At 43.7% G+C, this 26,435-nt stretch overlaps 1 protein-coding gene across 1 annotated transcript in view; it reads right to left on the bottom strand.

The window, feature by feature from the left end:
- Positions 1-9,064, bottom strand: part of baz (par-3 family cell polarity regulator) — a 423,470-nt gene extending 414,406 nt beyond the window's left edge. Inside the window, exon 1 of the mRNA XM_080283282.1 lies at positions 8,618-9,064. Within this exon, the coding sequence (XP_080139408.1) occupies positions 8,618-8,800 (183 nt within the window). The 5' untranslated portion in view covers positions 8,801-9,064. The remainder of the gene's footprint in view (positions 1-8,617) is intronic.
- Between the last annotated feature and the right edge of the window lie 17,371 nt (positions 9,065-26,435).

Raw genomic sequence — 26,435 nt, 5'->3', positions numbered from 1 at the left:
TGCTCCGACCGGTGACCTCAAATGACCTCGGAGGTCAACCTCACATAGCCTATGTCCGAACTGGAGGTCAAGTGAGTCTTCATGCCAAAAGTTGGGCTGCTGGGTCCAGTCCAAGAGTGTACTGCTGGTGACCTCAAATGACCTGCGAACAGTGACCTCAAATGACCTCGGAGGTCAACCTCACATAGCCTACGTCCAAACTGGAGGTCATGTGAGTCTTCATGCCAAAAACTGGGTTGCAATATATATATATATATATATATATATATATATATATATATATATATATATATATATATATATATATATATATATATATACCGGTATAATCAATCTCATTAAATAAGCAAAAATCAGTATCGTACTGAAGGGGGGGGGTATTCCTTGTTGCCCCCTCCCCTTCCTTCAGGCTGGCAGGTCATGTCATTAGTGACTAATAACGATAGGTCCACCCTGCCCCTTTTTCTTTTCCAAAGCCATAATTATGTTTCCAATTCAGAAACCGTAGCTCCTCCTTTATATTTTCTCACATTCATCCCCCACTGCTTTGTAACTATGTCATAGGTACACTTATTTCACTCTGAGTACACATGTCAGCATTCTTCCATGCCCCTCTCAGTTTCACCTTGCATACCACAAGCATAGTATGATCAGACATTCATCCTCTACTAGCACATACGGTAATAAACAGCCCTATCAACAATCACTTAGGTTTCTGTATACCATGTGTATTTCAAACAATGTGTATTCTTTGTATTTTAAATAGGAACTACTTATGCTTAATTTTCTTTAATGGACATATACTTCAGCCAACGTCCATTATTATTACTCCTGGCACGCCAAAACGAAACATTACGTCACTCACAAGACCAAGTTTTACATTCACATCACTTATCATAATCACTCTGTAACTCCTTGCCATTTGTTCTATTACTCTACACTAACATATCACAATCACACACCACACTATAACTCCTTGGCATCTATCCTGTCACTCGATGCTCACCCGTCACAATCACACTATAGGTGGAATCGGTTCTTTCACCCGACACACAGCATCACAATGACACTATAACTCCTTGGCATCTGTTCTGTACACTCACCCATCACAATAACATTATAACTCCTCGTCATCTGTTGTCCCTCCACACAGCTGATTCCAAAACTCCTTTTCGACATTGTTGTCATCACACTGCATGTAGCTACAGTACCGGTAGCCAATCTGAACCTTTACTCTTCGAGACGACTTCTACAAATATACTGAAATGCATTTTTTTTTTTTTTTAAGACTAGCTCTCAACAATTTGCCACGTACCGTACTTAACCCTCGTTTGACTCGGACTGTCTCTTGTATGTGTTGTACAGTATACTCGTACTATACTCGTAGACCCGGTAGCCTAGTTCTCAGTGCACCACCCGAAAAGCGACCATAGCCTAAAGAAATAAATGCTACCGAAATGTCTTGATTTCATGTGTACTGAACTGCTGAACTGTTCACGAGAATTACGGTACTACGAGTAGATCCACGGGAGGGGGGGGGGGAACTATTTCAATGTATTCGGGTACAATTCTTCAAAATGCAAATCCACTCTCTAATTTAATCAAGATCTGCCCACATTTCAGTAAGCTCAGCAAATCAATGTCATCGTGTAACTGAACCTGGCATTTACGATATCCGGAGGAAGAAAGCCAGACAGTCCTCTGATAAGCGGTACCGTAACTATATTGGACTCTTGAGTTGCCAGCTACTAGGACGGTGTTACTGGGACAGAAGGCTTCGTAGCACCTCTTCCCTAGCAAGTTATTTTATGTTACCCGGTACATCTTCGCATTTTCTTGTATGCGATGTTAATTATATCGTTTTAATATACCGGTAGACATAATCTGCATGAATAACACAAGTTCTTAGGGCATAATGTGCAGAATAAAACACTAAAGAAGAGACATTAAAAAAAATCTTCAGCATCACACAATACGACCGGTAAAGTTATAATGTTACAACCAAGACCTAGTTTTCTTTTTCTTTTTCTTTTTTCCTACCTCCATACGATGTAATTAAACTTTTAAGTTAAATCTTCCTAACTGCTAAGCTTAGATTCGGCCTTCATCTACCCCTTCAATACATGGAATCTATCCTGAGCTAAACAAATTCGTCTGAAACTTGCAAAATCAAACACAAAGGCGTCATAGGATTCAAATGGTTAATCTCCTTGTCTTAGTGTAGCCTATGGAGACGCTAGGAAGTTTGGCTATACTGGAATGCTTATGAAGGAGTGTTAGCCTATTAACCCTCTCACACTCGGAAAAACTACCGGCACAGTGTTCTCTACCAGCTAACGTCAGATGATATTATTCAGCCGTACTGTCATACGAGCCTGGGTGTTGATACTGTCGCCACTACCCCTGCCTTGGTCAGAACAACCCTGGTACCGTACCGTATTTTTTCCCAACTAATCCCCGACGATTTCTGACAATAAGCTATAAAGCCGTTAAGTCAAGCACAATAGTATCATGAAACTGTAGAGTGCTATAAAGTAGTATAGTGTTGTGATGTGCAGGGGTGTTATCCAGTTGCACAGAATGATACGCTATACAGTTGTACAGGGAGTTATAAAGTTGTACAGTGCTACCTACTGGCAGGCTAGTTGTACAGTACAAAGTGCTACACAGTTGTAAAGAATGTTTTAAAAATTAGGTTATAAACTGGCATAGGGTGTTACAAAGTTGCACAGGGCATTATAAAGGTTTACAAAGCCATTAAAGTTGTGAAACTTTCGTAATCATTACTTTCTTTATCCCCTCCTCACATCCCCCGGCTCGTGGGAAGTCGACGCCAGGATTGAAAGAGCCAGGGATGCGGACACGGTTAGGTTAGTCAGGCAGTCTGATAATTCGCGAACTTACGCCTACCGTAAAAGCTGTCATGGAATATGAAAATGTTTATTATGAATGAACTGCTACTGAATAAGGTATCCGTTCACTGCATCTAATACGTTCTTTGAATCCATACGTATTTCAGTACACATTATGAACCCGGTCTCTCCGAGTAATCTACTTCCGAGTGGGCACAAAACTCACGAAGCACCAAGCATTTACACCCCCGATCTGTTTTCCCGGTTTCACTGTTCCTCTACTTTTACTACTGTCTACTGGTACTTGATTTGTCTTTCACATTACTTATGTCCTCATTATTAAAGCATTAATAACAAAATCAATATTCAATCCCACCACTATCGACAATGACAACAGCAATACTACTCACACTACATAATCATATATCAGCAATAAAGGTTAATACCTACTGTAATACAATGAAAGAAAAGAATTCGGGAGCCAAATGCTAATCGCCCGCCAGAATATGCTGCTGGCCAACGCCCTCCACCGGAGGGGGGCCGGCCCCACCGGGAAGGGCTTGGGGCGGGGCTCTCCGGGTGGGGCGGGGGGGCGGCCCCACCTGGGAGGGCCAAGGGGCGGTGCCCCCTCGGGGCCCCCCGAGGGGGGCCGGATGGCGGTGCCGGGGGACCACGCCCCCCCCGGGGAGGGGGGCCGGAGGACTTTGGCCATATCTTGATACCCTGAAGGTTTCATGTTGGTAGCTCAAGCCGTTCAAGAAATATAATTATACTAAAACCGGGCGATAAAAGCTATGGTGGTACCATTCTTAAGTGGCGGTTTGGGTGGGGCACGAACCTCTGTACAGTGGTGCCACGTGTTCCATACCCGCTATGTGAACGCTCTATGTAATTGGCATCACAATAAGATAAACACATAAGAATATAATGGTAACGTGTGTATTATAATATATGAAAGAACAGTAAACTTATTATGCGTAAAATATTTATACGGCAATACAGAAACGTGGCATAAATATTGTACAATGTTGCTTAAAAAAAAGTAGTCACTTTTATTGGCTGTTACCGTATTTCTGGGGTTGGTAATAATGTCACAATTATGATTATAAGATAATGTGCAGGAATATAAGTAAAAATATGTCAATTTCTTAGTAAAAAAAATAATAATACATTAAACCCTCGTGACCGGCAACACTCACACACACCCAGTCCCACCTGGCCAGAGCTTTATCCTACCTCAATGCTCTATCCTAGGCCTGTTTGGGGACACCTCTTAAAAAAAGACACGCCAAGACTTTTACCTCCTGGGTGATGTGGAAATAAAGTCAAATTTACAATATGTACATTATAATGTAAAAGAAAATAACCAAAATGTATCCTAAAATACCACAGACGAGAGAGAGAGAGAGAGAGAGAGAGGGGGGGGAGGAAGGCAGACCAGGGGCAGTGTTGAGTGCAGCTGAGTGAGAGATGGAGGAAGGGAGGGAACGAAGGAGGGATAGAGTGATTGAATGAAAACAAATCATGGCGCCACAATAATGAGGTCATCTGGCGCCATATGTGAAACAATAATATTTTTAAATATAATTAGATATAAGAAAAACAAAATAAAGAAATGAAAGCACAGTTTGTCACTCATAAAAGAAACAAAATTCCCAAGGGTGACGCACATCTCCCCCCAGGAGAGAGAGAGAGAGAGAGAGAGAGAGAGAGAGAGAGAAGGCAGGCCAGGGGCAGTGTTGAGTGCATTGTCAAGCTGAGGGAAAGATGAAGGGAGGGAAGGAAGGAGGGCGAGAATGATTCAATGAAAACAAATCAAGGCGCCGCAACACCGAGGTCATCTGGCGCCATATGTAAAACAATAATATAATAAAAACAAAATAAAGAAATGAAAGCACAAGTTTATAAGACATATAAAAGAAACAAAATTCCCTAGGGTGATGCACATCTCCCCCCAGGAGAGAGAGAGAGAGAAAGAGAGAGAGAGAGAGGCATCGCGGGTATGAAAAACGTGGCACACTGTACAGAGGTTTGTGCCCCACCCAAACCGCCAGTTAAGAATGGTACCACCATAGTTGACCTTTGGCAGCCATTTTGTTGACCTTAACCTTGACTCAGAGTCCCCATTTTCTAACTCGGCCAAGATTTTGGCCATACCTTGATACCCTGAAGGTGTCATGCTGTTACAGATTTTTTCACCTGACACAGGTCAGAGTGGAAGCGGGCCTATGGGCCCGCCATTAGGTTTTATGCTGAGAGCTCAAGCTGTTCATGAGATATAATGGGAATACACACACACACACACACACACACACACACACACAGCCGTTAAGGCAAGCACAATAGTATCATGAAACTGTAGAGTGCTATAAAGTAGTATAGTGTTGTGATGTGCAGGGGTGCTATCCAGTTGCACAGAATGATACGCTATACTGTACAGTTGTACAGGGTGTTAGGGAGTTGTACAGGGAGCTGACGATCACGACCATCAAGTGATCCTGACCGACCCGGTGAATTACACACACACTGACGCGGGCAAAAATATTATCGCTCCGCCTTGGTAAAGGCGGGCGATAATAACTATCTGCGACAACAGATATCCCTGAATTATTTTCATGAACATATTAAAATCATAACATACAATGGCAAAGGATTCAATATCGTTTCATAACAGTGTTCATGTGTTTCGTTCGTGAGACTGAGTTGCTGTTCAGGTGAGTGAGCCTCTCATAATGCAGTGGGATGTGTCCGCTAGTCTGGCATTTCTTCTTCCATGGCCTCGACCCACCACGAGCTAGTAGGGTACAAAAATTAGTGATCCTGATAGTACCTCAGGAAATTGTGATGCAAAGGTACGCCTAGCAACACAATGATATGTTGCATGTGCACTGGTTCCGAAATTAGTTACACAGGATAACTGTAATGGTGAGTACCAAATCTGTGACGCTGCAGAAATTATGAAGCAGCAAAAGTATAAAACGGCCTACTGGTAGTTGTCGATATACAAACAACTTACGTTTATATTATCGACCGTTAAAACTGTAGTGGCACTCTATCACAATTTCTGTTGCCACGTGATTTTTTGTATATGGTAGATCATACTAAACAACTCATCATACAACTACTGATGATACCGTTAGGGTTTGAGTTACCGTATATTCAACCTCCACTGTGGCCATTGGCTCAATTCACATGAGTGCTTGGTAGACCTATTATGCTAACATCAAACCCATGATTTCACATATAGGCCTACGCCAAATAATTATCTTAAATGCATGGGATCCCACCAAACACAGAAAGCAGCTATTCATATTTACTCACAGTCTGTACAAAACCTGTTATTTAAGGCACATTGTGATGTAACAATACCGGCATGTGTGCATAAACGCTTCAGGAAATAACTCTATACGTCTTGTTCATCTGCTGCACCCACAAACAAAACTTTAAAAACCATTCCTGAATGGCAATCATAATGATTTCAACTTCAGCCACCTAGGCCTAACTCTAATAACAAAGATGCACAAATGATAGGCTACTCTCCGCATCTGAAAAACAGGCAAATACATCATTAGATTAAGAACAGCCATTAGCATAGAGCCGACCTAGGACTTTGTAATTAGTGTATGAGAAAAGAAAATACGAACTGGTGTCATGCCTTAAAACAATAATTCTACCTAGTAACAGCTACTGATGACGAGTAGCTATAGGGTAATAGTTCAGCTGTCCACGCTAACATAGAGTAACCTACAGATGGTTCTTTCATCAGTTTAAGAGAGAAAAAAATAAACTAGGAACTATTTCATGACAATGCTTAGTAAATAAAACGACAGTTATTATATCTAACCGAACTTACAGATGATGCTTTCATAAATACTGATTATACTGTACAAATAAAATACGACATATTTCAGGGCACTGCTTAAAATAAAACTACGGTAATTAAGTACATCACATAAGCAAAAAAACAATATCACTCATAGCTTATCATTTTCTAATTCGTCACTTCATTAAAAAAAAAAAAAAAAAGGCAACGAGTGACTCTATGCAGGATACTGTAGGCTTAATCTACTGATGAAACGATACACTGGCATTGAATACCGGTTTCTACAACTACCGTATTACTACGGTACTATTATATGATATGAAACAAGAGTAGATTATACTACTGCTACATAAATAATAATAATACCGGCAATAATAATAATAATAATATTATTATCATTATAATACCATTAGTTTAGCTTTGTTGATTATGTCGCTATAAAGAAAGCCATATGAACTTCAGTATCGCTACACAACAGTAAAGAACTTATTGCATGAAAGAAACGTGCTCAAATTTGGCAATTGTTTTACTGGGAAGATATAAGTTTCGGCCAGACTTAGACCCCAAGGACGGCACATGCAGTAGACGGGGAGGTGAAGTAGAGGTACCGGTACCGTTAAGTGGGTATAATACTTCCATCTGATCGATTTACGGCTGTGGAAGGTGCTGGAGAGAGATGCTTCCATGTGGTAGTACCCATGGTAAAATACTTCATTTTTAGTTATTTTACCATGGTAGTACCGATATAACTGGTCGACTAAGCTGCTTGGTTTTACAAATCCCTATCCCCTGAAAGGACGATGGCGGAAGGTCGGAGACGGGCAGCTTCAGCCTGCAGTTCACCAGGCTTATGTTACAGATGACCCTGGGGCTACAACAAAAACAGCAACTACAGCTACTATATTACTACTATTAAGGCTCTGATCGTAATCCATTTGGCAATGATCGTCGTGATCATCATACCGTACATATTTACCTGCATCTTGGTACCTCATTGTGTTACTTTGAGTTTCAACAGTATGCCTAAATTACCTATCAATGGGTAAAACGGTGCAACAGGCAATATAAGTCGCCAGGGAAGTGGTGCTACAGCCTCCAGAGCCACCATGAATACTTGTACTGCTCGCCGATTTCAAGAAATGTTAGCAAACATGTTTCCCAGGAGTCCACATGTCAACCACCGGCAGTATCCCTGCACCGGAGGCGGTTGTCATTATTTTTTTTTTTTTCCCCGCTGGCGAAAATCATGTCAGCATTTAAAATACATGAATAAAATATACAATTTGTTTATGACTATACAGGGTCAATTTCACACGATACAAAACTTCAAACACTGCTGTTCTGTAATAAGTTACTCTGTATACTTCATACTAGAAAAATTACAAAAAAAAAAAAAAAAAAAAGTGAGGACTCCTTGCTCCCCTCCCCCCCGCTCAACCACCCGCCACTAGAAAGGAGGGCGGCGCGGGAAGGCAGGAACACCTCTACTACACCACAAGGGTTGTCGTTGAAGTCGCCGCGGCCTGTAGTTTGCCTGGGGACGCTAGGAGCCAGTGGCAGGGGCGAAAGGGACAAAGGGCAAGCACGGCAAAGGATGGCTACACTCAGGCAGCGTACAATGTGTATCTTCCCGCGCTTACTATAGCCGTTATTAACCCGAGTGTGGGAAGGTGTTAGCCAATATTTTTTTAACGGAAATTTCTGGAACACCTATATTTGTTAGAGGTATTCAGCCTGCATCCTGCAGTGCCGAGAGTAGCCTAGTAAGCTTCAGAAGACAGCGTAAAAAAAATTGGGAGCTTGTTTACTACACCTTGGCGTTATGGTAATACTTGGATACTTGGGTCTTGAGCCCCCGTGTCACACATTCCAGCGCTGCCCTGCCCCACTACCCTTTTGCTACATGGAGGTGCTGACGTACAGAAATGGGCAGTAAGCTTACCTTGGCGGTGGCCTTCTTGTAGCGTGTGGTGGCCTTGTGTATAAGCTCTCGCACTAGGATGTCTCCGTCGCCGCACGGCACTACAACCCGCACCGACCCAAAGCACACAGTCACCTTCATCTCTCCTGTCCTGCTGCCAGCCACCTCCTCCAGCCTCACTGCTGATTCCGCATTATACTTCATCGAGGCCGACAAGGCTCAGCTCAGGTCTCGTACAAAGAGCCGCAGGTAAATTACCTGGGTCCGCCATGTTTACTCTCCCCACTGGGATATCCTCACCTAACTAACCACCTGCCCATGTTCGGGCTTTTCAATCACTGTGGAAGATTATTATTTCTCTAAACTTTCCAGGCACTTTCCTCGTAAAATCACTGTACACTGCACTTCCTGTGAGGACTGTACAAATGCGCCACCAAGGGCCTTCCCTTCATAATTTGCGAGAGAAGACTGCGCAGCTCCACCCCACCACGGCGTTGTGACAACTGAGGCCGCGTCATCTGGTACTGGGCCCCGCAACCGCCGCCGCTCAGGCTCGGCTCGGCTCCCTTCCAGCCATCCTGAGCAGCCGTGTTCACAAACTCTTCTGCAACTTACGGACAGTGAGTCTTCATTATAAGGTATCATTTATGATGTTCTTTTTCCCGTTGAGTCCACCGTAGTTTTTATAATCACTGTCAAGTAACTTCTTCATCTCCTTCAATCCCGAGACGTATTCTTCTTGCAGATTCCGGACGACTCTGTTCAGATTTCTTCTAATTGGTGCGGTTTGGTATACCATCACTCCCTTTAGCACTATCAAGTTATATAAAATCGTTCATCACTAACAAGAATTAATTAAAAAAAAAAAAAGAAGACCGTGCTGAAGGTGATAACGTGTTTATACTTTTATCTTAGTTACCAAACACTTCACACATGTCAAGTAAGTACGAAAAACTAAGCTATCTGTGATACTTTTATGAAGACTGCTTATCCTGTTAGTTAGGTACGATCTTTTGTAAATATGATTGGAGAGATTAACGCACAGACTTAGATCAATTCTTTCACGTAGCCTAACACATTTGTTTTTGCAGGACTAGGGAAGTTTAAGAATATTCTTGGGTCTCGTTCATTCTGTAAGAACATCTTAGCAGATAAAAATCTGTGAATCTGACCTCTGGGATCAAAACCATGCATTTCCCTGGGGCACATTTGTGTAGAACAAGTCCTCGTTATGTCATCATTTAGGATTTTCATAATGCTAAGTCCACCAAGAGTTTTATTTATTTATTTTTTTTGTCATTTTTGTCCATTAAGTTCCGTTTCTGCCCATGAAGCGGAGTTTTGCTACCTTCTCGAAATTTACAGCACTAATTGCATGATAAATAGTATTTTGAAACATCCCTCATTTATAACGAGGAATAACTGCACAAGATGTTATATTTCTGTTATCTTCACTTATATAACTACCAGACATTTCACAAAATTAAAATAAGTGTGAAAAACGAAGCAATCTGTAATAACTGTTAATTGTTATGAAGATTTGCTTATCGTGAAATTTGTTTAGGATCCTTCATAAATACACGTCCATGACCTTGGCCCGGCGGATTCACAAACTTGCGATCACTTCCGTCTTGTAACTATGATCTGCTTTTCCAGGAAGAACAAGATGCAAGGGAAGATACTATATACTCTTTTCCTTGTCTTTCCTAAAATGATAAGAACCATGATAACTTTCCTGCTAACTAGCTTATAGATAGATAGAATATACATATATAGATAGACTAGATAGATAGATAGATAGATACACAGTATATATATTGAAATGACAACATCCAGCAGCAGCACGACACCCCCAGGAGGCGACAACGGAGGGTTAGTCGGAGCAAGCGGGACGTCCGTGCTATGTGGGCGCAAGTCCCTTGAAGCTGCGCGCCCCTACTCCCTAGACCTGAACACCTCAGCCCGGGCGCAATACCCTCTCGCCAGCCCGGCCTGCGTCAGGATCGGGGTGGAGCTGAACCTTACGCTCCATACAGCGCCCCAGAGACGACCTCCAGCCGCTCACACCAGGGGACGGCCTCCAGCCGCTCCCCCTTAGAGATGGCCTCCTGCCGCTCATACCAGGAGACGGCCTCCAGCTGCTCCACCCTAGAGACGGCCTCCAGCCACTCCACCTGGACCACACACTCCAGTGACTCCACTTGCAGGGCCTGTGACGGCCTCCATCCGCACACGGGGGAAGAAGGGTACCGGGTACGTCCCCTTTCCACCTGCGGGAGACACGGAGGGCACGACACCAGTGACGGCCTCCTGCCGCGCCTACAGACAGGAGACGGCCTCCAGCCACTCCACATCCGCACGTCGCCCTTCATACGGGACTTAGGCGATGGCCTCCAGCCGCGCCCCGTCTGCAATCCCGTCTGGAAGTAGGGCCCCGGCGACGGCATCCTGCCGCGCCGACAGGGTTGGGACAGCCTCTAGCCGACTGCCGCCCTCCTCCTGTTGCCCAAGGGACCTCGGCGATGGCCTCCTGCCGCGCCAGGGAGGGTAGCTACCAAACCCCCTCGCCCCTGTGACTTCACAACATCTCTCCCCCTACAGCTGTAGCAGAGTTGAGTGTGGTAGCCCCCAGATGGAGAGTGACCCGATCGTGGACTGATGGCCCTGTATTATCCCCAGGGCTGTTCTCCCTGCAACCGGTGTCTGAAGATGACCTGCCCCTGATGGACCCCTCCCCAGGACAACGGCGCAGCCCTGCCCTGACGGCAGGACACCAGGAAGGGGACCGCAGTCTCCAGGATCCCGACGGCGCCCCCAGCACACCGGGGCGAGGCCTCCCCAGTTCCCGCTCCAAACGACGTCGCTCTCCCACCAGGCGTGTACGGGAAAGCCTGGAGAAGCTGTTTGGCCCGTGTCCTGTGGGCCAGACCTCTGTCCACCGCCCCCAACACGAGGGGCCCCTCACCACGCACAACCCGAAGGAGACGACCCTCACCCTAGCCCAGGACTAAGTGACTCAGGTGTGTGTATGTGAATAAGTGACGTATAGTGCCGTACAGTGCTAAGTTGAAAGACGTGAGAACTCCCATTCAGTGCAATAGTGACGAGCCAGCTGTGATCTCTCTCTTCCCCCCCCCTCCTTGTGATTGTGCCAACCTACCATGCAACTTAGCTCTCCCCCCCCCCACCCTCCCCAGTGGCCAGACTCACACTCGGTAAGATTCTTAGAACGAGTGTTTAACAGTGAATCAAGGACCTCCCACAGAACTGGGAGCCACCAAAGCGAGAGACTGTGTGCGGGGGAATATCTAGATCTAAACTGCCCTCCCCCCCAGGCATACGGCACTGAGTTAGAGACAGTGAACTATGCCCACATGCACTCACCCTGATATAATAATACCGATTGTGTCTCTCGTATCCTGCAGCGATTCGCTCAAACTGATCAACAGTCCAAGGATTGATGTAACATAAATATTGTGAGACTGTCTGCCGTTCCTGTAATTTAGAATTGGTGAATACACGTGTAGGTTGTTGCCCGGAGTTTTTATGCCCTGTTCTTCTTATGTTTGTGTTCTAGCCCCAGTCTAGAAAAGGACCCAACTACACGCTAGGTGTTTCTAGGACGGGAAGCCGACCTAAAAACACCCAGCATAACACACACACACACACACACACACACACACACACACACACACATATATATATATATATATATATATATATATATATATATATATATATATATATATATATATATATATATATATATATATATATATATGCGTGTATGTATGTATGCATGCGTGTATGTATGTACAGTATACATGTATGTATATATGCATGTGAGTGAATGTATGGATAGGTGGATGGATAGATGGATTTTCTAGAAAAAACAAAAGATTTACCTTCTTGTCGATTAAGGGGGCTCCCATCTTTTCCTTAACATTTTTTCTATATGTAGGTATACAATCATTTATATAATGTATAATACATTTGTATAATGATAGAAAATAAGTAACAGAACTGTTTGACTGAATATTCTGGCGCCAGCCGACAAAGGCCATATGGCACTAAGGCAGAGAAAGGAAACAGCAGAAAAGAAAAAGCGTCGTGATCTTGACGTTGAAATGGTAGTGACGTTGAAGCGGTTTTGGCGTCGAAGTGGTGTTGTGTTGAAATGGTGTGGGAGATCCTTAGACTATCCATGTAATGAAACCGAATGTCCAACGTGATAGGAATAGAGGGAAAACAAAATCCGGAAGAAACACGAGAACATCAAGAAGAGGGTGTAGATAGAAGGGAAGACAGGAAGGACAGAAAGACTGAAAACAAAAACAACCTTTTACTTGTCTCTTACGTCAAGCAGGGATACTGGCTCAGTGTTCTTCCCCTCCCCCCTCCTCCCTAAAGAGGAAATGACACAGAAAAGAATATTGATATGTAGTATGAAGAAGGGTAGCTACCCCCCGTTAGAGGGGAAGCAGGCTAGGTACACAGATAGATTGAGTATGGAGAATAGTTAAGGATGAGGTGTTACTCCTGAGCTGACGAGAACAGGTGCCCAAGAGCCAGAGGAAGATCCTGCACCTGCCTGCCAGAATGAATTACGATTACGACAGGGAACTGATCATAAGTTTGTAAATCCGAGCCCTGACTCACTTTAACTGATATGGACCACCAGATATGATGAATTTTCATGACTGTTTCTTTATAGCGAACATTGATATCATCATCAATTCAAAAACATGAGATCCACAGTTCAGGTCGTTCACATCCATTAAGACTCAGTCAGGTCAACTTTGGTCCGATCAGAACCATTAAGGTCCAGCCAAGTCCATATAGGTCCATTTAGGTCCACTGAGGCCTAGTTAGGTCCATTCAGGTTCAGGCTCATTAAGGTCATTCACGTATACCAATGTCCACGAAGGTCTACTTGGGTTCATTTTGATCGAAACAGACCCATGTACGTGCCATTTAGGAACATTTAGGTTTTTCAAGGTAACTCAGTTTCATTTAGGTCCATTAGCAGCCTGTACATCCGATCTGACAAAATCAAATAAGTTCAGGTTCAATCGCATCTGGTTAGGTCAACTGAGATCCAGTCTACTCACTCCGCTTCATAGTACCTACGCTCTTACCGATGGAGATAAACTGTGGATTATTTCAGTCAGTTTAGGTCCTTCAGATCCTTCAAATCAAATTAGGTCAATAAAGATCGAGTCAGATTACGCCTATAAATGAGTGGGTCAATAATCGGCCCAATGTTTTTTAAACAGCACAAATCAGGGTTTTCTGGACTGTGTGGGGAGAGCAGAATTGGGTGGGATGGACGGAGAGGTGTGAGTGGAATGAGCCGGGTTGGTGGTGAGAGGTGGGCCATACCAGGGGAAGTATATACAGTCAAGATGGCTATTATGGTTATTAGGTAGGCCAGTAAGAAACAAGTCAAAGGTGGGCCAGTAAGAAATGGGTCTGAAGGTCTGGGTGGGTGGAAAGGGCTGGTTGGGGTAGTTTAACTGGACTAAGTTGGTGATGGGTAGTTGGCCAAGACGGGGTAAGTATATCTGGTGAATATCAGTGTTATGTCTACTGGTACTCGAGGCATTTACTTTAATCACATTCCTCACACCAGAGCAGAAATGGGTAGGGTAAGTGGAAGGATGTGGGTAGGATGGGTTGGGTTAATGGTGGTAGGTGGTCATGGGAAGTGTATGCTGAGGATCTGGATGTTGCAGGTCGGTCGGTAATGTGTAAATCATTGGTGGGAAGGCAATACATGGTTGGGGGTAGGAGGAAAGGAAGTATGGGAAGGGAGGGAGGGATCAAAATGGTGGTGGATAGTGGAGCACGATGAAGCAAGATTACTCACTGAAGAGGGACGGGCGTGATGGGAGGAAATGGTGGAGTGTGACTAAGATGGTTTGTGAAGATGGGTGATGTAGGTAGGCCGATTCTCTCTCTCTCTCTCTCTCTCTCAGAAATTCTGTCCGCAATGGATAGCAGAAAAAGGGTGAAGTGGGTAGAGAGGTGTGGGCGGGAATGGTGTGGACTGAGGTGAGTGGCAAGGTGGGGTGAAAATGGGCAGTTTAAGCAAGTTGGCCAGTTTGGACGCGGCGATAATTTATCTTGACGCTTTCCCCTAAAAAAAGGAAGCACAAAGTAAACACTCATCGTTCTCATATAGGCTACCTGGCGTCTCACAATGCAGGTAATGAACTACGGTTGCGGTAAAGTATTGGTCATTTTGAACTTATGTAGTACCCAAAAATACTTGAGCGCGTGCGTGTGTGTGTGTGTGTGTGTGTGTGTGTGTGTGTGTGTGTGTGTGTGTGTGCTCAGGTCGTCAGGGCCATTCAGTTTAGTTTAGAACCATTCAGGTCCAGTAATGTCCACCAAGGTCTACACAAGTACATTCACGGTCATACAGATCCTTCACATCCATGCACACTCGCTCAGGTCAGTCCAGTCAGGGATTTTCAGTTACAGTTAGATTCATTCTTGTCCAGTTAGGCAATATCACGAGCAAAAATTCGCCGATAATCGTCTGCTAGCATTACGTCCTGCCTCTCGTATTTCTCATTCTCTCGGATGTCAGAGTAAGTTCTTTCTCTTCTCATATCACGCAAAAATATTTAATGACAACCTCCATCAACACAGCCAGCAGAGAAACGCAGGCGATCTTTTGACCATGGTACTACACTGAAGTATGCCTTTAACTTCTGGTCGGGCCCGGACAGATCATGTCATACAATAACTTCTTTTTACCGATAAAGCAAGGGTGTGGGAACACTATTTCCATGTGGACGCCCTTGCTATGCCTCAGCCTACTAATGAAAGGGTGGAGCCTCATCAACTAACCTTGCAGTCTGTAGTGTCCACAGATGGATAGTGCCCTCATATTGCAAGATTCCAGTCATTAGTGACTTCATGTCCTTAGACGCCATTTCACGGACTTGCCTCTTTCTACATGAGAGAGGAGGGTGTGAGCTGGGAGCAGGGCAGTGAAATGGCGGGGTACAGGGCGACATGGAGGCGATTTGTTTGTGGCCAACCCTTCAGGGATTAAGGACTCTGGCAATAGATAGATAGATAGATAGATAGTGTCTGTACAGTGGCCGCATTTCAGGCGGTATGGGAGACGGCACCACTTCCATAGCTATTGAATATTGCACCTTTGTATCATACTGTACGCCGCTGAGGTAAACTGTGTCTAAACCAGAAATATATAAATAACACTCGTAAAAGAGAAATCCAGGGTCTTGTAAGCATAATAAATCACAAAGAAAAGTGCAGAAGTCTTCCGTGCCACCTATGTGTCCCAGCACTTAATGGTTCTTCAACTACCTACCACTCTGTTTACTTCAGTAAACCACAAAAACTGTTTCTGTGCTCCATAGTCCTGTAGAACAGGCCTTCTCGTTATGTCCTACTTTCTGAGGGCATCAGCAGCTTTTAGCCTTCATTTATATTTATATGAATCATACATGTCAGCCAATGATACGCCCATACCGTTTTGACTTTTTCAATATCAAGATGCATTTGAAAACTTCGTAATATATATGGCGAAGCTTATTGTTTTGGTAAGTATTATTATTATTCTTTGCATTTTTTTTCTTAGATGTATCTACCGATCTATTGCCACACACCTTAATCCCGTAAGAGGTGGCCACAAACAAACCGCCTCCATGTCGCCCTGTCCCCCGCCATTTCAATGCCCTACCCCCAGCTCACACTCCCCTCTCATATACCTCACCATTCCATCCCTCCATCTCATCCTCGGCCTCCCCCTCCCTCCCCCCATCCACTTCACTCATATCCACTCTCCTCGTTAGTCTCTCGTTCTCCATCCTCTCCATATGGCCAAACCACATCAGTGTATTTCTCCTAATGCTTTCTATCACATCCACATCCACACCACAACGCTCCTTCATTTCCTCATTTGTCAGTCTCTCTCTCTCTCCATGTGACTCCACAGGCTCCTCTCAAACAGCTCATTTTCACTGCTCTCACTCTTGACTTGTGTCCCTTCAACAAGATCCAAGCTTCACTTCCCTATGTTAAAGTTGGTATCACAATACTATCAAGCAGCGACTTTTTTACTTCCCTACTCACATCCCTACTTCTTACCACTGCTTTCAGTGAACCAGCCACCTTTTTTCCTTGTAACTTTCAAGCACTTCATCCTCCAAACTTCCATCCTTACTCATTGCACTACACAAGTACTGAAATGCACTCACATTTTCCATTTCCTCACCATCCAACCTCACTGTACATTCAGTGACTTCATTTCTCGCGAAGACCATAACTTTACCCCTCCCAACCCGGCGCCTGCAGGAGCGCCTTCACAGAATCTTCGGCCCCAGTCCCGAGGGCCAGACCCCAGAACCAAGCCCCTCCAGCGCGGGGCCCTTCAACACACCTGACCGCAGCCCATCCCGTAGGACGACGCCCCAACGGATAGTCCCGTGGCCCCTCACCGAGAGCGCACCTGAAGGGACGCCGCCAACACCGGGCCGACCCCCCCCCCCTCACCTTGGTTGGCCCGCTCCCCTGCCCCATATCCCTATAGTGACTGTGATCTCTCTCCCTGCCCGCGAGTGAAAATAAAAGTGACTGCCCGAGCGTCTAGTACAGTGACAGTGAAAATGAAAGGACTGCACGAGTATAAAGTACAGTGACAGTGGTAAAGCAGCCAAAATATAGTGAGAAATAAGAAAAGACACTACCACTGCATACCGCGGGACAGTTGTAGAAATAATATGAGAAACCAGCAGCCCTAGAATAAAGTGTAGTCACAACTTGTCTTAAGAGCAGTGCCTGTTTGTCTGTCTGTCGGGATCCTGCGAGATACCTGTAACGTATAAACACCTGTCCATTCCAGCTACTTGCTTTTGGACAAAGTCTAGCTTCCTGTAACCAGAATTTGGTAATATACGTGTAAGGTTGTTGCTCTGTGTTATTATGCCCTGTTCCTCTCATACTGTGCCTAAGCTCCGGTCTAGAAAGGGAACCCAGCTATACCTTAGGCGTTATCAGGACGGGAAGCCGACCTAAAAACGCCTAGCATAACATTCACTATATTTTCCAAATACACTTAATGCCTGCCGACTACACTTCACTGTTTCCGAAAGTACAGGAGTTATACAATCTTCACTAACTGCACTGACACTGAACTAACACTGAATTAAACTAACTGAACTGAAACGAAACTGCACCAAACCAGGAACATCCAAAACATGCCAGAATTTTCTTACATTACATAACACTCTAAATTATTTAGCATACAATCTGAGATAAAATTACATAATTTAACATACAATTACATAAATAAAGCATTATAGATAAAATTAAAAAGAGCACAAAGATTAATGAACAACTTACAAAATACCTCCGCTTACAAACAGCAAGCTAAATGGCAACTCTGACACGTAATTGAAAAATATAAGAAACACTGAGAACGTCCAGTACTTCCTGTCTAGCAAATTTCACCTCTCAACACTAACCCCCCCCCCAGTCATTTGTCTTTCCGACAAAACTAAACAATGTATACACACATAATACTTAATCCAAACCAAACATTTAATTATACACAAAATAATCCTTCAACTTATCAGGTCTTCTATGCCGCTTCCAACGATGTCCCTGCTCCTCCACACAGTCCACTCCTCCTGAAAAGTGATGGTCCTCTTCCTGATGCATTAATTTTCTTCTCCTGGGAAACTGTCACCATCCTCTTGTACTTTAGCTCCTTGTTCCTCCTCAACATCCTTAGCTGCACAATTCCTCGGAGACGTCCCAGCTGTACTGTCCTGGCCCATGGTACTTCCACAAATGATTCATGTGTACCACGTTTGGGTGAGACTTCCCGACTCCCCGAATCCAGTATGTTACGTCTGATAGGTGCTCCAGCACAGTGTAAGGCCTGTCCCACAGGCTCTACAGCTTCGGTGACTATCCTTTCTTCCGCTAAGGACTGTATAACCAAACTTTGTCACCATCCATGAAGCTCATCTCACTTGCCATGTCATCATAATTGCACTTCATGACCTCTTCTGAAAACTTAAGAGCTCCTCACACTTGATGATGTACCTCAGCAAGTCCTTCCTGAAGATATTTCACATAGCTGGAGGTGTCTGTAGACAGCTCTTGACCAGGTGGTCTTCCCTATAACAAGTCAACGGGTAAACATATCGATGCCCAGCATCAGCTTTGCAGGGGTGTAGCCGGTAGACTCATGGGATGCAGACCGATATGCCACCAGCAATGCAGGTCCCTTTCCACTTGTCCCTCTATGCAGTACTTGGCCAGTTCTAGTCCCAGGGTCCAGTTGAATTTCTCTACCATCCCATCTGACTGTGGCGTTAGTGGGGTCGTCCTGGTCTTCTTGATCCCCGGTAACTTACAGCACTCACGGAATACAGCAGACTCGAAGATTCTACCCTGGTCTGAATGTTGCTCTTGTGGCATCCCAAAACGACAGAAAAACTGGTCAACTAACACCTAAGCAACAGTCGCAGCCTCTTGATCAGGGATGGCATAGGCTTCGAGCCACTTTGTAAAGCAGTCCATGGCGACACATATTCACCGGTTTCCTCTTTCAGTGAGTGGCAGAGCTCCTGCAATGTCCATTGCAGCTCTTTCCATTGGTGCACCCACTTGGTACAGCTGGAGAGGGGTGCAACCACATTTCTTGCGTCCCTTCTTGGCACAACATACATCACAGGCCCGACATCACTCTTAAACATCCTACCACATGCCAGTCCAATAGAACCTCTGTTGCTGCCGACTTAGGGTATTCTTCACTTCCAGGTGCCCACTAGTGATCTGGTTATGGGACTCATCCAAGATCTCGGACCTCATATTCTTTGGAACCACCAGTTGCCAATACTTGCTGAGGCCATCGGGTGTCTCTCAGTGACACTCCGGTAGTCCGTTGTTCAGACAAAGAAGGTCCTACTGACTCCAGTAGCTGTTAGTCGCAGGGCTGAACCTGGAAATCTCTTCCCAAGATGGTTGCACTGTACACAGCTGCAGCCACTCAAGCACTGGTTGTAAATCTGTACCTTCTGTGTGCATCCTCGTCAGGTCTTCTTCAGCTGACATTGACCCTGTCACTACAGTACAACGGCATTTCTTGCTAAGATTCCTGTTCTTACTACACTGCTTGCCATCTGTTCTTCCGTCTTCTCGCACACTATCAATCAAGGTTCTCTTGCATTTGCTCAGTAGTGGAGCTTCTTGGGAAAAAGTGGCTGGTTGTTGTCTCTTGTCACCAGCCCTTCTCATTTACCTTCATCCTTCTCATCTTCTGCAGCCTTCTTCTTGCCGTCCTTTTCATTTGGACAGTCATAGCTGATATGTCCCACCTCACCACATGTCCAACACCCATTTGTTGCAATTGTGGGTTTCCTTGCACTGTTGAATTCTTGCTCCTTCTTCCATTTGTAACAATCCACCTTCCTGTGTCCTGGCTTCTCGCAGAACCAGTAACCTTCTCTGATCTTCTGTTCTCTCTTCCACTTGTAATCCACCTTCTTGTGTACTGGCTTCTCGCTGAACCAGCAACCTCCTCTGATCTTCTGTTCTCTCTTCCACTTGTAGCAGTCCACTTTCTGATGTTCTGGCTTTTCACAGTACCAGCAACTTCCCCCAGATTTTTTCACTTCACGTATGTACCTGCTCCTTTCTTATCTTGAATCCTGCACTATGACCTGCATGAAAAGTGGACTTACTGGCCCTGACATAGGACTCAAATTCTGGAGCCCTGGCTAGTTCTTCTTGCATGCTTCTGGGTTGTGCCTGCTTCACTTGCACTTTCAACTCTGCACTATCAAGAGAATCGATGAACTGGTCCCTCAGAAGAATAGCCAACAGATTAGGTGCTGCTCTAGGTGCCTTGTATGCCATACACTCCAGGTCATGAGAAAGCTGCTATAGGGATTCACCTCGAACCCATACACAGGTCCAGATTCTTGCTCTGTAAACCTCAGTCTGGTACATGGTCCCATATCTGCACTCCAGCACTTCAACTAGGGACTGATAACTGTTCCTCTCCTTAACTGACATCTGGCCCAGAATTTCCATTGCAGCACCTTGAGGCTAGTAGCAAGCTGAACTATCCTCTGCCATCATCCCAAACATTCTGATCAGCAAGTAACTCAAACTGCACACAGTTAGCTTCCCAAGATGATCGACCATCCAATTCCTGAGGTTTATTTTTGACTGTACCCAATTATAGCCATGCACATACTGGTTTGGGGCCTAAAAACTGGGGCATCATAATTAAGTCCACGACTTAAAACTTCTGCATTCTGATTATTCATCCCTGTAATGCTATATTTAGATGCTTGGGATCCGTCATGATTCACCATACACTGTCAATTTGTTTCATAGCCTATGCTTCCCATACACTAGCCCTAAGTCCAGCAGTGCAATATTTCTCTACATCCTCAATTTTCTTACTAATTATTTTCACATGGTCGACTACATGCTTCAAATGGTTATCTACATGCTGTCTGCACTCCATCACTATTCCCTCCCTAATCTTTAGCTGGTTGTCTACGTGCTGTCTGCACTCCATCACATTACTGCTTACCTCATACTCTGCTGCTGTAGCTCAGCATATACTTTCTCCTTCAACTGTTGATGCACTTCCTTCATTTTCCCCATGAAAGCATGTAGCTGTCCTTGCATCCTCAGTTGTAATTTCCTCTGTAGCTCCTGTAATGCCTCTTGAAGCTGTTCACTCTCTACTTGCGCCTGTTCTTTGATCTCTTCATTTTGTGCCTGTAATTGTCCTCTGAGTTATTTCTGTCCTTCATTCTGTGCTTGTAGTTGTATACATTGTACTTGTAGTTGTACACATTGTGCTTGCAATAGCTTCATGATTGCAGCCAATGACACCTCGTGCTGCCTCCATGTCGAAGGTTTGACTCACTGCAGCACTTAATGATCCACACTCCTGACACTACTGTTGCATCCCCATCCCACACTGCCATGCACATGCTCCAACAGCAGTAGTTCAGTGAAGGAAGGACGTTGCCCAGTGAGTTGTTCTTCCTAGAGGCAGCCTTTCAGTGTACAACAACACAGAGCAACACAGGCGTTGTAAACAAACAGTGGCTTCTTAAGTTCAATCAAACAATCAATCATTTTCTGTGGCATCCCATGGGATGCATACTGTAGGGCCTCAATGAACTCTCTCCATCAATGATTGTCTCTTGTCATCTCCTTCAGGTCCCACCAACACTCCTCTCCTGCTTCTCTTTTCATTGTCCTCAACCACTGCAGGTTTCCCTCGGCCTACCTCTGCCTCTTCTTCCTTTTGCAGTCCACTCTGGCTCATCTTAAGTTCACTGTCTTTATTTTCCAAGTAATTACACTTAATGCTTGCCAACATTTCACTGCTTTCACAAGTACCAGAGCAATACAATCCTCACTAACTGCAATTACATTTAATGCTTGCCAACTTAACTGTTTTCATAAGTACCGGAGCTATACAATCTTCACTGCACTAACACTGAACTACACTCAAAACTGAACTGAAAACTGACTGAAACTGGTCTAGCCTATAAACTTCCTATATTCTACAGTGATCTACTTGTTCTCCAAAGTTCTCGTGCATTCTTGAGGGAGCAATGGTTACAACAGTTGCCAACTCGGAGACATCCAAAACATGCCAGAGTTTTCTTACCCTGTATAACACACTTAAATTATTTAGCATTCAAACTGAGATGAAATTACATAATTTAACAATCACGTAAATAAAACTATCTATCTATCTATAGCCTGACGCCCTAATCCAGCAAAGGGTGGCCTCAGACAAAATGCTTCCAAGTTGCTCTGTCATCCACCATTTGACTGCCCTCCCCCCAAATCATTTCCCCCTCCATCATATACCTCTCAACTCCATCCCTCCGCCTCATCCTCAGTCTCCCCCTCTCTCTCCCTCCCTCCACTTCACCCACATACACCCTCTTAGTCAGTCTTTCATTCTCCATTCTCTCCATGTGTCCAAACCATCTCATTGTAATTCTCCTAATTTTCTATCACATCCACATCCATCCCACAATGTTCTTTCACTTCATTCGTCAACCTGTCCCTCCATGTCACTCCACATGCTGCTCTTAGGTATCTCATTATAGAGAAAAAGAGCAAAAAATTTAATGCATAACTTACAAAATAACTCCACTCACAAATAGCAGGCAAACTGGCAACTCTGACACGTCATGAAAATAAACTCGAGAATCATCGGGAATACTCCAGCACTACCTAACTAGCAAATCCCACTTCTCAACAGTTCATTTGAGCCGGCGAATATCTTCTTCCTTTACTGCCCAGGTCTCACTACCATACAGCATTACACTCCTAACACATGCTGCATACAGAGATCCCTTGGCATGGAGGGAGAGCCGTCTCAATGTCAGAGAGGCAACAGCTTCCTGAACTTCTTCCAGCCATTCCTCACCCCAGCTACTGAGCTGGCTCCAGCCCCACCTCCAGCACAAAACATGTCTCCCTCGAAATTTTCAAGATACAGCAAACCTTAGATTTACGATGAACTGGCATGCAATGAATCACTCGTACAATGACTAAAAGGTAAGGACCTTTTTTCAGTATATGGCCATATTTTCACTTAAACAGTACTGTACAATCATTATGATCCCGTATAAATCCTCACTGGTCAATGTACGATAGCATTTTTCACTTATATGATAGCCGACGCAGAAACTTTGTCAAGATGGCCTTTGAACTCAGTCACTGTCAGATGTGTTTGTGTCAGTGATTGAACAAAGGTGTAGTGTTGAAGTTCAAGCAGCAAGTGAAGCACAGCGAAGTAAATCAACTACCAATTTATGTGAGCTAGAAGCTATTTTTTTCTTACTTATTTTGGGGGGTAAGCAGCAAGTCAGTGCAGGGAAGTGAAGTAAACTACCAGTTCAGGTGAGTTGGAAACTTGGTTTTTAAGACATATCCCCACTGAACCCATGCTGTAACTGACTCAATATATGATTAACAATTATGCAATGGATTTTATCAAATACATCCTCATCGTAAAATGAAGGCATGCTGTACTGCACAGGTACTCAAGAGTGGTGGCTTTGCATCCAGTGGATATAATGTCTACTGCCCTCAGGATGGGAATTACTATACATTATAAACAACAATGAACCATTTTCTTCCCAGTATATTCCCAATTTAAACACTTCAATACAATGATGTAGTTTAGTATTGTACTTCACTCTTGATGCTGTGCTGGATGATTATTATTGCTTAGGAGAGTCTGCTAGTACTGAGGGAATTAATGGTGACTATTTTAAACCTTCTGCTGAAAGTCACTCTAAAGCTGAATAATCATTTGAAGAATAAAAAATTATGTCATCTGAGAGAATGGGCTTGCATGATGAAATCTTATCTTTCTTTTCTGGGAGGGGGAGTTTCAGAGAGATGTATTTCTAAAGGTGGTTCATCAATGATGCTGTACTCTTTGGCTAAGCTCCTTCAGTCCAATGTTATATGGGTACCTATATTATCTAGCTTATTTCTGCTCTCCAGACTATTCTGCTACTGAGGAAACCACCTGTAGTGACAACATTAGCAACAGTAGCTCATCACAACTCAGTTTTTGTACTTATGCACACTAAAATAATACGAAGGTACTGTAGCAAGAATAAAAATAAATGAGTGCCATTAGCGTGAAGATGTTAAAGAGTTCTGATGGATAGTGCAGCCATTTATTTCTCTACATGTCTGTGTAGTGTACTGTTGGATGGTTTAAATACAGTACTGTATTATGAGATTTTAAATGATAGTGAACAAAAAGTAATTAAAATGAAAATTTAATCATCATCATCATCCCACCTCTTTTTACCACCAAAAGATAGGGAGAGGCAGGGTTCAGAAAGCAAGGGAGAGAAAACTTAATGGTGGAAGAATTAATCAAAAGCATGTCCAGTGAAATGGGCCACACACAACAATGAAGGTTTAATAGTGCAGAAAAAAAAAAAAAAAAAAAGGTAAACTGCACACTTCAAATTAGCAATGCAATACATATTGCAGTACTATAATAAAACATACACCATATAATGCATATACATCTTCACTTCCATAAATCACCACGGACTTTTTTACAGTTTCATTTTAATAAGGCAAAAAAATATACTAAACAAAGTATACAGTACAGTACAGCTCTGAAAAACAATGAACTTTCGAAACTCATACCACCCATTAGGGCAAGAATGATGAATTAATCATCTGCTTGATTCTCACACTTTTTTTTTTTTTAATATGCTGACTCAGTAATCCTCTACAAGACTATAAGGCACTTCTATAAACCATCCCTGACATCAAATACATACACAAAACTGATGAGATGGTTATGTACTAGATGAATTGGAACATATAATCCCTTTGCTCCAAGAATGATTTTCTATGCTGTATTCCTGCTGCCATATATGCAGCAGGAATACAGCATGGACTCTACACTGAGTGACAAGCCAAATGGCTTCCCGAACAATAAGAAAGCATTTACTATGCTGGGTAACCACATAACCAAACTGTAGCACCTGGTGGTTTCGTGGGTAATTAAGGCACTCCAACCGGACTGAGCCTGTGTCAGTTTATATTTAAGGGGTGGTTGTGGTTTATTGCTCATGTAATGCCACTCAAGGATGAGTGAGGCTGGTCACTCTCATCTTAAATGCCAGGACCAATATGACTAGATCCTGTCTCCTACACTTCTCATGGGGCAACACAGGATTTGATGATGATGATGATGATGTATCTCTGCTGCCAAATGAAAATTTTACTGAACTTAGGAGACTCCATAAAATGACAGGGTTGGAAACAACCTCCATAGGTCCCTTAAATACAATGGTATCTTCTTATCTTCATTTGGCAGACTAGTGCAGAGTTTTGCTGATGTCTGTGTGTCGTGCCTTGAGAGTAAATGCAGAAACGAGTAAAGTGATGGTAATCGAATGAGAAGGTGACTCCCAGTGTGATGTTACAGTGAATGGAGAGAGAATGGAATTGGTGAGAAAGTTCAAATACCTAGGTACAGTGATAGAAAAGAGAGGAAAATGTGCAAAAGGAGTGGAAAGTAGAGTGACACAAGGAAGGAAAGTAAAGGTATACCTCAATATATGATACCCCTAGATGCGATACCCCAGCTTAACGATGAAGGTAGAAATACTGTACCACCATATCCCACCTAACGATGGCCAAATCCCGATGTAACAATGGATATTGATTTTTTAAATTCAATTTTGATGATATTTTAGACTAAAACTGTGTGTTTAGGTTGCTTTATAAACTGTTTTTAGACTTAGATTAATGTGTTTTAGCCATAGGTAGGGTGAACATTGTCATTTTGGGGTACAGTTTGCAATTACTAAGTTTGATTTTTCCAGACTTATATTTGACGATTTTCAGATTTTATCTGTTGGTTTTAGTGAGTTATTTACAGGTGTTAGGCTTAGGTTAGCTTCTTTTACAGCTGTTAGGCCATTTATATTGGCTTTCAACTTGTCTTTTTACTCATTTGGGTGGGTTTAGAACTTGGCTGGGGGAAACCCATGGCTCATAAATGCACCCCTATACTTTACATGTTAAATCTTCCGAGAAACAATAAACCGCCTAACAATGGGTTTTTACTTAACCACTTGCATCGTTAAAATGGGGTACATCTGTAGCTGGTGCTATGAAGGCCTTGATAAGAAACAGAGGCTTGAGTGTTGCCGATGCACGAGGCTTACATGAAGGAGTGTTAGTGCCAACTTTAACATATGGGTGTGAGACTAGGGTGTGGAACGAAAATGAAAAGTCAGGAGTTTGAGCA

Source organism: Coenobita brevimanus, chromosome 97 (assembly GCF_032717465.1).
Source record: "Coenobita brevimanus isolate Jiangsu-jjx chromosome 97, ASM3271746v2, whole genome shotgun sequence".
In the NCBI taxonomy this organism is placed as follows: domain Eukaryota; kingdom Metazoa; phylum Arthropoda; class Malacostraca; order Decapoda; family Coenobitidae; genus Coenobita; species Coenobita brevimanus.
Note: the sequence above shows the minus strand (reverse complement) of the source record. Positions and strands in the feature narration are given on the sequence as shown.